Raw genomic sequence first — 12,427 nt, forward strand, 5'->3', positions numbered from 1 at the left:
TTTCCAGGCAAGAGTACTGGAGTGGGTTGCCCTTGCCTTCTCCAAAATATACACTACTATATATATATAAAATAGATAACCGACCAAGATCCATATAGCACAGGGAACTATATTCAGTATCTTGTAAAAACCTATAATGAAAAAGAATACAGGACTTCCCTGGTGGTTAAGTGGTTAAGAATCCACCTACCAATGCAAGGGAGAAGGCTTTGACCCTGGTCAAAGAAGATTCCACATGCCTCGGGGCAACTAAACCTGTGTGCCACAACAGCCCACGGGCTTTAACTACTGAAAACCACGTGTCTAGAGCCCATGTTCTGCAACAAGAGAAGCCACCACAATGAGAAACCCATGTACTGCAAGTAGAGAGTGGCACCCACTCGCTGTAAGTACAGAAAGCCTGTGTGCAGCAACAAAGACCCAGAACAGCCAAAAATATAAATAATGTCATATATGTGTATATAAAGATATATATTTAAATATACACACACATATATGTATATTTATAGTTGGCCTTCCCTGGTGGCTCAGTTGATAAAGAATCTGCCTGCAATGCAGGAGACCCAGGTTGGGTCCTTGGGTTGGGAAGATCCCCTGGAGAAGGAAATGGCAACTGACTCCAGTATTCTTGCCTGGAAAATCCCATAGATAGAGGAGCCTGGCAGGCTACAGTCCATGGGGTCGCAGAGAGTTGCACATGACTGAGCGTCTGAGCATATTATACATATGCAAAGAACAAAGGTTTGATCCCTGGTCCAGGAAGATTCCACATACTACAGGACAACTAAGCCTATCTGCTACAACTACTGAGCCCACGTGATGATTTGGATGTATATATCTGAATCACTTTGCTGTATTCCTGAAACTAAAATAACATTATAAATCAATTATACACTTCAATAAAAATAAATAAAAATCATATAGCCAATAACAGCAAATTGCTAGTATTTCAGTTACTTCCTGACCTGGCAAAATTTAAGTTTTTGCTTTTGGATGATTTTTGCAAGTAGACTGCTCCAGAAGACTAATTTGGGGATGACTTGAGCGAATTGGGTCACAGCTTGTGGCTTTCTGGACACTTTTGTGAATTTATTGGAGAAATAAAAAATCTCCAAGAGATATGAGAGTGTTTGCATGATTGCCTTACTCACTGCTTCAATCCAGAAATCGATATGAATAAATTAAAAATAGAGAAACACCGTGAGAGGCTACCTAGCTTAGTGTAGAAAACCTGCTGCAGTCTGCCTGGATTTGAAGCCCAGCTCCCCTTCTTACTACTTTGAGTGTTTTGAGGAACACTTCTTAGTCTCTCTATTCCTCAGTTTCCTAAAAGTAAAGTAGAAATAATACTGATACCTGTAAGATTGTTGTGAATATATGAGACATTCATGTAAAGCTAAGTTCAGTGCTAGGGGCTTGGTGCTCAATACACATTAAATACTATTTTTAGTGAAACTAGAGAATGACCTCAAACTCATACCATGAACTAAAATAGTATGATGATTCCTCAAAAGAATTATATGCCAAATACAGTCAAACTGAGAATCAATTGCTGGAGGAAACTCAGATCCACTCTGCAGCTGCCCATGTGGCCAGCAGAGGGCAGCCTCACAAAGACAGTGACAGTTCAGTTCAGACAGTTCAGTCGCTCAGTCTTGTCTGACTCTGACACCCCATGAATCGCAGCACGCCAGGCCTCCCTGTCCATCACCAACTCCCGGAGTTCACTCAGACTCACGACTATCGAATCGGTGATGCCATCTAGCCATCTCTCATCCTCTGTCGTCCCCTTCTCCTCCTGCCCCCAATCCCTCCCAGCACCAGAGTCTTTTCCAATGAGTCAACTCTTTGCATGAGGTGGCCAAAGTACTGGAGTTTCAGCTTTAGCATCATTCCTTCCAAAGAAATCCCAGGGCTGATCTCCTTCAGAATGGACTGGTTGGATCTCCTTGCAGTCCAAGGGACTCTCAAGAGTCTTCTCCAACACCACAGTTCAAAAGCATCAATTCTTCAGCACTCAGCCTTCTTCGCAGTCCAACTCTCACATCCATACATGACCACAGGAAAAACCATAGCCTTGACTAGACGAACCTTTGTTGGCAAAGTAATGTCTCTGCTTTTCAGTATGCTATCTAGGTTGGTCATAACTTTCCTTCCAAGGAGTAAGCGTCTTTTAATTTCATGGCTGCAGTCACCGTCTGCAGTGATTTTGGAGCCCCCCAAAATAAAGTCTGACACTGTTTCCACTGTTTCCCCATCTATTTGCCATGAAGTGATGGGACCAGATGCCATGATCTTAGTTTTCTGAATGTTGAGCTTTAAGCCAACTTTTTCACTCTCCTCTTTCACTTTCATCAAGAGACTTTTTAGTTCCTCTTCACTTTCTGCCATAAGGGTGGTGTCATCTGCATATCTGAGGTTATTATTTCTCCCGGCAACCTTGATTCCAGCTTGTGTTTCTTCCAGTCCAGCGTTTCTCATGATGTACTCTGCACATAAGTAAAATAAGCAGGGTGACAATGTACAGCCTTGACGTACTCCTTTTCCTATTTGGAACCAGTCTGTTTTTCCATGTCCAGTTCTAACTGTTGCTTCCTGACCTGCATATAGGTTTCTCAAGAGGCAGGTCAGGTGGTCTGGTATTCCCATCTCTTTCAGAATTTTCCACAGTTCATTGTGATCCACACAGTCAAAGGCTTTGGCATAGTCAATAAAGCAGAAATAGATGTTTTCCTGGAACTCTCTTGCTTTTGCGATGATCCAGTGGATGTTGGCAATTTGATCTCTGGTTCCTCTGCCTTTTCTAAAACCAGCTTGAACATCTGGAAGTTCACGGTTCATATATTGCTGAAGCCTGGCTTGGAGAATTTTGAGCATTACTTTACTAGTGTGTGAGATGAATGCAATTGTGCAATAGTTTGAACATTCTTTGGCATTGCCTTTCTTTGGGATTGGAATGAAAACTGACCTTTTCCAGTCCTGTGGCCACTGCTGAGTTTTCCAAATTTGCTGGCATATTGAGTGCAGCACTTTCACAGCATCATCTTTCAGGATTTGAAATAGCTCAACTGGAATTCCATCACCTCCACTAGCTTTGTTTGTAATGATGCTTTCTAAGGCCCACTTGGCTTCACATTCCAGGATGTCTGGCTCTAGGTGAGTGATCACACCATCGTGATTATCTTGGTCGTGAAGATCTTTTTTGTACAGCTCTTCTGTGTATTCTTGCCACCTCTTCTTAATATCTTCTGCTTCTGTTAGGTCCATACCATTTCTGTCCTTTATCAAGCCCATCTTTGCATGAAATGTTCCCTTGGTATCTCTAATTTTCTTGAAGACATCTCTAGTCTTTCCCATTCTATTGTTTTCCTCTATTTCTTTGCATTGATCACTGAGGAAGCCTTTCTTATCTCTTCTTGCTATTCTTTGGAACTCTGCATTCAGATGCTTATATCTTTCCTTTTCTCCTTTGCTTTTCACTTCTCTTCTTTTCACAGCTATTTGTAAGGCCTCCCCAGACAGCCATTTTGCTTTTTTGCATTTCTTTCCCATGGGGATGGTCTTGATCCCTGTCTCCTGTACAATGACATGAACCTCATTCCATAGTTCATCAGGCACTCTATCTATCAGATCTAGTCCCTTAAATCTATTTCTCACTTCCACTGTATAGTCATAAGGGATTTGATTTAGGTCATACCTGGATGGTCTAGTGGTTTTCCCTACTTTCTTCAATTTCAGTCTGAATTTGGCAATAAAGAGCTCATGATCTGAGCCACAGTCAGCTCCTGGTCTTGTTTTTGCTGACTGTATAGAGCTTCTCCATCTTTGGCTGCAAAGAATATAATCAATCTGGTTTCGGTGTTGACCATCTGGTGATGTCCATGTGTAGAGTCTTCTCTTGTGTTGTTGGAAGAGGGTGTTTGCTATGACCAGTGCGTTCTCTTGGCAAAACTCTATTAGCCTTTGCCCAGGGCCTTCAAAAGTTGGTAAATTTGACTACATTTTTTACAAAGAAATGACCTTTCTTTGTTCTATTTTTGCGGGCTTTTCCCTTCCTTGTCTTTTAGCCACTGCCATTCTGGACTCCCGTTTCCTGCTATCTAAGGCAAGTGGAATCTTCCTGGACCAGGGATTGAGACTTTGTCCATTGCATTGGCAGATGGATTCTTTATCCACTGTGCCACCAGGGAAGTCTGATTTTAGTCTTTTTAATGTTGAGTTTCAAGCCAGCTTTTTCACTCCCCTCTTTCACCCTCAAGAGTCTCTTGAGTTCCTCTTCACTTTCTGCCATTCAAGTGGTATCACAAGGATCCTGAAGACAGGATCACAAGGAGGAGGAGATGATCAGATGTGCAAATGTTGATATTTCTGAGGTTGATATTTCTCCTAGAATTCTAGGATTCAGTTTTGATTCATCCAGTCTAGCATTTCGCATAATGTACTCTGCATGTAAGTTAAATAAGCTGGGTGACAATACACAGACTTATCATACTCCTTTCCCAGTTTTGAACCAGTCTATTTTTCCATGTCTGGTTCTAACTGTTGCTTCTTGTCCATCAACTGATGAATGGATAAACAAAATGTGGTTCATCTATGGACTCAGTTCAGTCACTCAGTCGTGTCCAACACTTTGCAACCCCATGAATCGCAGCACGCCAGGCCTCCCTGTCCATCACCAACTCCCGGAGTTCACTCAGACTCACGTCTATCGAGTCGGTGGTGCCATCCAGCCATCTCATCCTCTGTCATCCCCTTCTCCTCCTGCCCCGAATCCCTCCCAGCATCAGAGTCTTTTCCAATGAGTCAACTCTTTGCATGAGGTGGCCAAAGTACTGGAGTTTCAGCTTTAGCATCATTCCTTCCAAAGAAATCCCAGGGCTGATCTCCTTCAGAATGGACTGATTGGATCTCCTTGCAGTCCAAGGGACTCTCAAGAGTCTTCTCCAACACCACAGTTCAAAAGCATCAATTCTTCAGCGCTCAGCCTTTGGACTACTTCTCAATGATACAGAGGAACAAACCACTGACACACATAGTCACTTGGATGAGCCTCAACAGCACAATGGCAAGTTAAAGAAGCCAGACACAAAAGATTACATACTGTGTATGGTTAAATTTATAGGAACTTTATAGAAAAGTTGAATCTATGTCAGTGGTTTCCTGAGGCTGAGTGTAGGAACAGGGAGTAATGGCAAACAGGTATGAAGGACTTCTTCCTAGAATGCAAGCGTTCTAAAACTGGATTGAGGCGATGGTTGCATAACTGTTTACTGTAATAAAAATCATCAAATGCTGCTGTTACGATGGGTGGATTTTATGTTGCATAAACTATGTTGTTGTTTTTGTTTAGTTGCTAAGTTGTGTCTGACTCTTTTGTGACCCCATGGACTGTAACCAGCCAGGTTCCTCTGTCCATGACATTTTCCATGCAACAATACTGAGTGTCTTGTCATTTTCTTCTCCAGGGGATCTTCCCAACCCAAGGATTGAACCCACATCTCCTTCGCTGGAAGGAGGATTCTTTACCACTGAGCCATCAGGGAAGCCCTGTATAGATTATACTTTATTGAAGTTGTTTAAATAAAGAAGTTTAACTTTCATGTCAAGCAGCATTTGCACATCTGATCATTTCCTCCTCCTTGTAATCCTGTCTTCATCCTCTTGTTTTCTCCTACCTTACTTGGGGTTCAAATCACTCCCCCTAAGCCATCTCACTCAGGTCTGTGCCTTTAAATATTGGTACTGATGATTTCCAAATTTACGTATCTGCTGCCCACTCCTCTCTTCTAAACTCCAGATTCTAAAACCCAAATGCCTGCTCTGTCTCCTTGGGTGTGTGATGAGCATCTGTTAGTCCACGCTAAGCTTCATACTTCCCACTGCTTGACTCCTCTTTCTCTATCTCACCCATATCCAACCCATCAGCAAACCTCAGTTGGTACTTTCTTCTAAATACATCCAGAATCGGGTCACTTCTACCCCCATGCACCCTCCTCCTTGGTCCAGCCCACCATCATCCCTTGCAAGGATTGCTGCAGGAGCCTCCTCTTTCCTGCTTCCACCTTTTCCCCACAGCCTTTCTGCAACACGATATCCAAATCTGTGCTAATAACATCTGAGCCGGATCACGTCACCTCTCCACCTCACTCCCCATCTCAGAACCCTCTCGGTTTCCCATTTCACTCGGTCCCATGTGACCATGCTGACCTCAGGACTCAGTCACTCCACTCCAGTCCCACTGGCCTTCTTGCTGTTCCTTGAACGTGTCAGACATTCCACCTCAGTTCTTTTGCACTTGCTCTTTTCCCTGCCTAGATAAATCTCCCTTCAAAAGAAAGTTACAGGTCCGACATAAGAATTCTAAAATGGCCCTGGGATTCCCATCCCTGGTACTCTTCTGTGTGTATGCACACATGCTAAGTCACTTCAGTCATGTCCTACTCTTTGTGAGCCATGGACTGTAACCCACCAGGCTCCTCTGTCCTTGGGATTCTCCAGGCAAGAATACTGGAATGGGTTGTCATGCCCTCCTCCGGGGGATCTTCCCGACCCAGGGATGAAACCCTAGTCTCTTACGTCTCCTGCATTGACAGATGGGTTCTTTACCACTAGCACCACCTAGGAAGCCCCATGTATCCACACCTTTGCACAATCCCCTCCTGTTGCATGCAGGTATGACCTGTAACTTTCTTCTAACCCATAGAAGAATACAGTAAAAGGGAAGTCACTCTGATGATTACACTATAAGCTAAATATGAAAGGATTTTGCAGATGTAATTATGGGCTCAATTATCCAAATTAATCACTTTGATTTTGAGTTCAAAGTTGATCCTGCGGCTGGCTTAATCAGGTGAGACCTTTTAAAAGAAGGTTGCTTGCACTTAGAGACTTGAAGCACCAAAGACTCTTTCTTTCTGTTGCTGGCCTTGAAGATGCAAATCACATGAGTTCTACAGCTGTAAGCGATGCATTATGTCAGCAATATCCCAGACTCCAGAAGGGAATGCAGCCTGGCTGACACCTTGACTGTAGCCCTGTGACCCAGAGGACCCAGCTGAGCAGTGCCCAAACCCACAGAAACTGTGGGATAATAAGTGGATACTGTTTTAAGCTACTAAATTTGTGGTCATTTGGGACTTAGCGATAGAAAACTAGGCCACCCTCAGATATCCACGTGGCTTCTTTTTTGCCTCCTTCAAATGTCAAGATATCACTTCACAAACAGGCCTAGGCTGAAGACTTCAGGAAAACTGTGATGTGCCCCCCGCTTTCCTCCACAGCACTTACCACCCCTAACCTACTGAAATATGCTTATTGCCTCTCCTCTTCGACTAGGGTATAAGCCCCTGAGGGCTGGGATTTTTGTCTGTTTGGGTCACTGGTATTTCCAAGCATCTGTCCTGGGACCTGGTGCATCTTCAGTTGACAGTTGTTGAACAGATAAAGGAACGCCGGCCCTGTGAGGGCCATGAGGCCAAAGTAATCTCTGTGCATTTGTTAATTTGGGTGAGGTCAAAAATATCCCCACAGGGCAGGCAAGAGGACTTTCTGGGGCTGCCTCCAGGGTCAAGCCCTTGGCCTTCTAGACCAGCCATGCCAATGAACTGATTTGGGTGAGAGACAAGACCAGCTGCTGACTGATATTCCAGGTCAGCTTGACCTGCTCAGCTTGGGAGCCTCAGCACCCTCCTCTAAGAGGGTCAGCAAGAGTGCAGAGGAGGCTGCCTCTCTTCCGCGAGTGACAATGATCTCATCTTTCCCTCTTGCACACTGAAGTCCCCAGAGAGCAGAGTGAAATGAAGTCTAACATACAAGATGCTTATTACCCCTGGAGAAGGAAATGGCAACCTGCTACAGTATTCTTGCCTGGAAAATTCCACAGACAGAGGAGCCTGGTGGGCTACAGTCCATGGGGTCTCAAAAAGTCGGACATGACTGAGCAACTAACACATACACGCTTATTGCCAAGGGTCCCTGGGACCCATACCTGCGAGAGGGACGGGCTGGAAACAGAGCTAGACAGAGAGAGAATTCCATGCAGGCCTCAGTTGACCCCACAAGGATGTCCTAAGCTGAAATAGTCCTTCAGAGTTGTCCAGCATTGGGCCAAAATGGACCAGTCATTGAATACGGGCCACCAGAGAATGGTGTGACCATGACCTTAGATGAGGCAGCTATCTGTAGCTGAGGCAGGCCTTGGATGGGCTATCAGCCAAAGGCTATCTGCTGACCACTCTCCCAGAAGCTGGGTGGCAAGTCCCTTCTTGAAGGCGGATCCATGCTGAGCACCTCCTTGTTCATGGCAGCAATGACCAACACTCCTCAGAGGTAGTCTCTCTTTCTTTTATTTTAATTATTTTCATTTTAAGATACTGTATATTAAAAATGCAAAACAATCAAACAAAAGACATGAAATTACAAAAGAAACCAGCTATATTTATGATCAGGTATCAAAATATTAAAACGTTTGAGATACAGTCACAAATGTGCTGCTTTATTTAGATAACAAGATTTAGTGGCAGGTCCGTCCAATAATCCATAATTTCACAGTGATAATGAGCCTGATGTTTAGAGACATTTGCAATAGCTGTTGTAATGGGATAGGAGGATATCAGCCATTTCAATTTGTGACGAAGTCACAGGTATTGCGAATTCCACTGTGGTTTGTTGCCTACCTTATAGCTGAAGGAAAGGCTTGATTTCAGTTAGAAATGAGAGAAAATAAAATCTTTTCATATCCAAGTGCCTGCTGGATGTTGGTGTGGGGAGCCGGGCTGGGGTTCCAGGAAATCAGATTTCAGGAAGAGAACTTGCTTGCAGAGGGGAGCTAGGGAGTGTATGTGGTTGGCCAAGAGGGCAGATGGGGAAGTTCTGAACGAATCTCTTCTCTCCTGGAGGGCCCGAGTGTTCATCCTGACCCCTCACCCCAAGGGATTGAGAGTGGGCTCCATAGTCCTCGGTTGGGCCGCAGCCCCCATACTCCCTGTCCCACCCTAGGACCTAGGCCACCGCACAGGCTCCCTGCCCAGAGCTGCTTGCTTCCCCCAAGCAGCACTCGCTATCATCTCCCGGACCATTAGCCATTAGCCGACATAACCTTGACCCGGCACAGCCTCTGCAAATGAGGGGGCGCGCCGGGGGCGCAGGGCCTGACCCGCAGCGGCGCGCTGTGACCAGTCATGCGGCTGCCCTCTTAGACACCGTTCCGCCCACGCGGCCGCCGGGCTTAAAAGGCCAGACCCGAGAGACGGCCGCAGTCCCCGGCCCGGAGACCAGCGCGTCTGCACCATGGCAGGTTCCAGCCTCGCCTGCTGCCTGCTCGGCCTCCTGGCGTTGACCTCCGCCTGCTACATTCAGAACTGCCCCCTGGGCGGCAAACGCGCGGTGCTGGACCTCGACGTGCGCACGGTGAGAGCCCCGCCCTCGACCCGTGGCGCTCCGGGCTGCCCGGCCCGCTGCCACAGGGTCTCCCCCGCCGCCCCCTTTCCCGCGCTGACCGCGTACCGGCCCCACCTAGCCTGGGAATCGAGGGAGCGGAGGAGCTTTTGACTGCCCTCCTTCGACCGCTTTTGAGCCCAAAGAGAGAGCCAGGGAGACCCGCCACCTCCCGCGCTCCTCCGGCCGCCCTCGCCCGCCCGGCTCAGCCCCCCGCCCCACAGGGTCTCCCTCCCCGGCCGCTCCCCTCCCGCCCCCTGCTCATCCCTTCCCTCCCACCAGTGTCTCCCCTGCGGCCCCGGGGGCAAAGGCCGCTGCTTCGGGCCCAGCATCTGCTGCGGGGACGAGCTGGGCTGCTTCGTGGGCACGGCCGAGGCGCTGCGCTGCCAAGAGGAGAACTACCTGCCGTCGCCCTGCCAGTCCGGCCAGAAGCCCTGCGGGAGCGGGGGCCGCTGCGCCGCCGCCGGCATCTGCTGCAGCCCGGGTGAGTCGGGCAGGGGTCGAGACGGGACCGGGGCTCCAGGACCAGGCGGGCTGGGCCAGGGCGGCCCTGACTCGGCGTCTCTCTGTGCAGACGGCTGCCACGAGGACCCCGCCTGCGACCCTGAGGCCGCCTTCTCCCAGCACTGAGACCGGCCGGCCCCCGATACCGTCGGAGCGCAGCCCTCACTCCCTCTGTAATCATCCCCAGGAATTATGACAATGAAATAAAGCCGGTTTTTTCCCCCTCCAACAAGCCTCGCATCTGAGTGTCAGAACGGGGAGGGGAGGGCTTTGGGGGAATCGAAGATCCTCGGCTCTCGGCGCTTCAAACGGAATTAGAGCCGCGGTCCAGGGTGCCATCCTATAGGGGTGGATGGAGAAAGGGGTTGGGGGTACTACACAGCGGGCTCCCAGGGAGATGGAAACAGCCCCCAGTTTCCAACTCCAAACAGGCTGGACATGGGCGGAACCTGGTGGCTCAGACGGTAAAGAGTTTGCCCGCAATGCGGGAGACCCGAGTTCGATCCCTGGGTTGGGAAGATACCCTAGCGAAGAAGTGGCAACCCACTCCAGTATTCTTGCTTGGAAAATCCCATAGACGAAGGAGCCTGGCTGGCTACAGTCCATGGGGTCGCAAAGCGTCGGACACGACTCAGCGACTTCACTTTCTTTCACTTTCTGAGGTCTAAAGGAAGAGTTGGGCAGACAACGACAAGGGTCTGACAGGGGACCAGAGGAAGGGCTGGCGGTCAGTCAGGGAGAGTGAGATTTCTTGACATCTGGATGCAGGCTTGAGCTACACTAGAAGGCTAGCCGGGGGCGGGGGCGGGGGCGGGGGCGGGGCGAAGGTGGGGGAGGCGGGGGCGGGGCGAAGGTGGGGGAGGCGGGGGCGGGGCGAAGGTGGGGGAGGAGCTTGGCGGGGGGCAGCTGAAGGGCTTTCCGGTTTCAAGGAGCTGGCCTCTCAGGCCATAGGAGGCAGCCGGTACTCTCAGAAGGGGTGGTGGTCAAGAGGGGCTGGGCTGGAAGACCCTGGGTCCCCAGTGTTGTGAGGAAGCCAGGCGCCCTGCTCCTGCCTGTGCAGTAAAGGACTGTGACAGCACTGGGGACCCTGCACGACAGGGGTTCCTGAGAGCCCGTAGCCTCAGAAATGACCACAAAAGCAGAAGACATGAACAGAGAGATGCTTGCATCCTGTGCTTTCCATCTGTTCCTGGACTGAAGACCATTTTGGAGAATTTGTAAAAGCCTAACCTCTCTCCCCCAGAAAGTGTCTCCCCTTCACTTACTCGTGCTGTGGGACCAACGATTTCAGAAGGTGCACACCCACTCCAAATAAAACAGAAGCCTGTCTCACTCTGTTCAGTTCCGTTCCGTTCCGTTCCGTTCAGTAGTTCAGTCATGTCCTACTCTTTGCAACCCCATGGACTGCAACATGCCAGGCTTCCCTGTCCATCACCAACTCCCAGAACTTGCTCAAACTCATGTCTATCAAACCGGTGAGGCCATCTCATCCTCTGTCGTCCCCTTCTCCTCCCGCCTTCAATCTTTCCCAGCATCAGGGTCTTTTATTTCAAATCCTAGCAGTAATACAGAGAAAAGGAAAGTAATTTAGTACAAAATAACATTATTTTAATATGTAGCTAAACAGATCAGGCTATACTGGGTGACACACACAATAAGGTCATCTCATGGTTATGCCTTCTTATAACAAATGCAGTAAAAAGAGATTGGAACCCATTCTCTACAAGACATTCAGGAAAATAAGACGGCTGAAGCACCATGAAAATCAGTATTCTCTTTTGTACCTTAAAAAAAGATGGACTCAAATATCAATGAATCACTCACACAGAATGTATTCATGGGACACCTGGGGAAATTTGAACAGTGCCTGAATATTTGATAATAATATATTTTATTGAATTTGGGCTTGGGGCCTGCATGTGTGTGGTAATAGTCTATAGTCATATCTTAAAGAAAAGTCCCTCTCTGGAAGCAACCTAAATCTCTATCAACAGAGGAATGGATAAAGAAGATATGATACATATATGCAATGGAATATTACTCAGCTATAAAAAAAATAATGAAATTGTGTCATTCGCAGCAACATGGACGGACCTAGAGATTGTCATACTGAGTGAAGTAAGTCAGACAGAGAAAAACAAATGTTGTATCACATCACTTATGTGTGGAATCTAGAAAAATGATACAGATGAATATATTTGCAAGCAGAAATAGAGACAGAGACATAGATAACAAATGTATGGACACCAAAGGGAAAATGGGGGGGAATGAATTAGGAGATCGGGATTGACATATGTACACTATTATGTATAAAATAGATAATTAATGAGAGCCTACTGTATGGCACAGGGAACTCTACTCAGTGCTCTGTGGTGACCTAAATGGGAAGGAAATCCAAAAAGAAAGGGCTATATGTATATATACCTAAAGAATAGCTGACTTACTTTGCTGTACAGCTGAAACTAACACTACATTGTAAAGCTACTAT

General features: G+C 47.5%; 1 protein-coding gene across 1 annotated transcript; it reads left to right on the forward strand.

Annotated features, from left to right (window-relative positions):
- The first annotated feature begins 9,233 nt into the window (after positions 1-9,233).
- Positions 9,234-10,168, forward strand: OXT (oxytocin/neurophysin I prepropeptide). Its single transcript, XM_027558182.1, has 3 exons — positions 9,234-9,408; positions 9,718-9,919; positions 10,010-10,168. Exons 1-3 carry the CDS (start codon positions 9,289-9,291, stop codon positions 10,063-10,065), a joined length of 378 nt encoding a protein of 125 aa, XP_027413983.1. The 5' UTR covers positions 9,234-9,288; the 3' UTR covers positions 10,066-10,168.
- Positions 10,169-12,427: the final 2,259 nt, after the last annotated feature.

This window comes from Bos indicus x Bos taurus, chromosome 13 (genome assembly GCF_003369695.1).
Source record: "Bos indicus x Bos taurus breed Angus x Brahman F1 hybrid chromosome 13, Bos_hybrid_MaternalHap_v2.0, whole genome shotgun sequence".
In the NCBI taxonomy this organism is placed as follows: domain Eukaryota; kingdom Metazoa; phylum Chordata; class Mammalia; order Artiodactyla; family Bovidae; genus Bos; species Bos indicus x Bos taurus.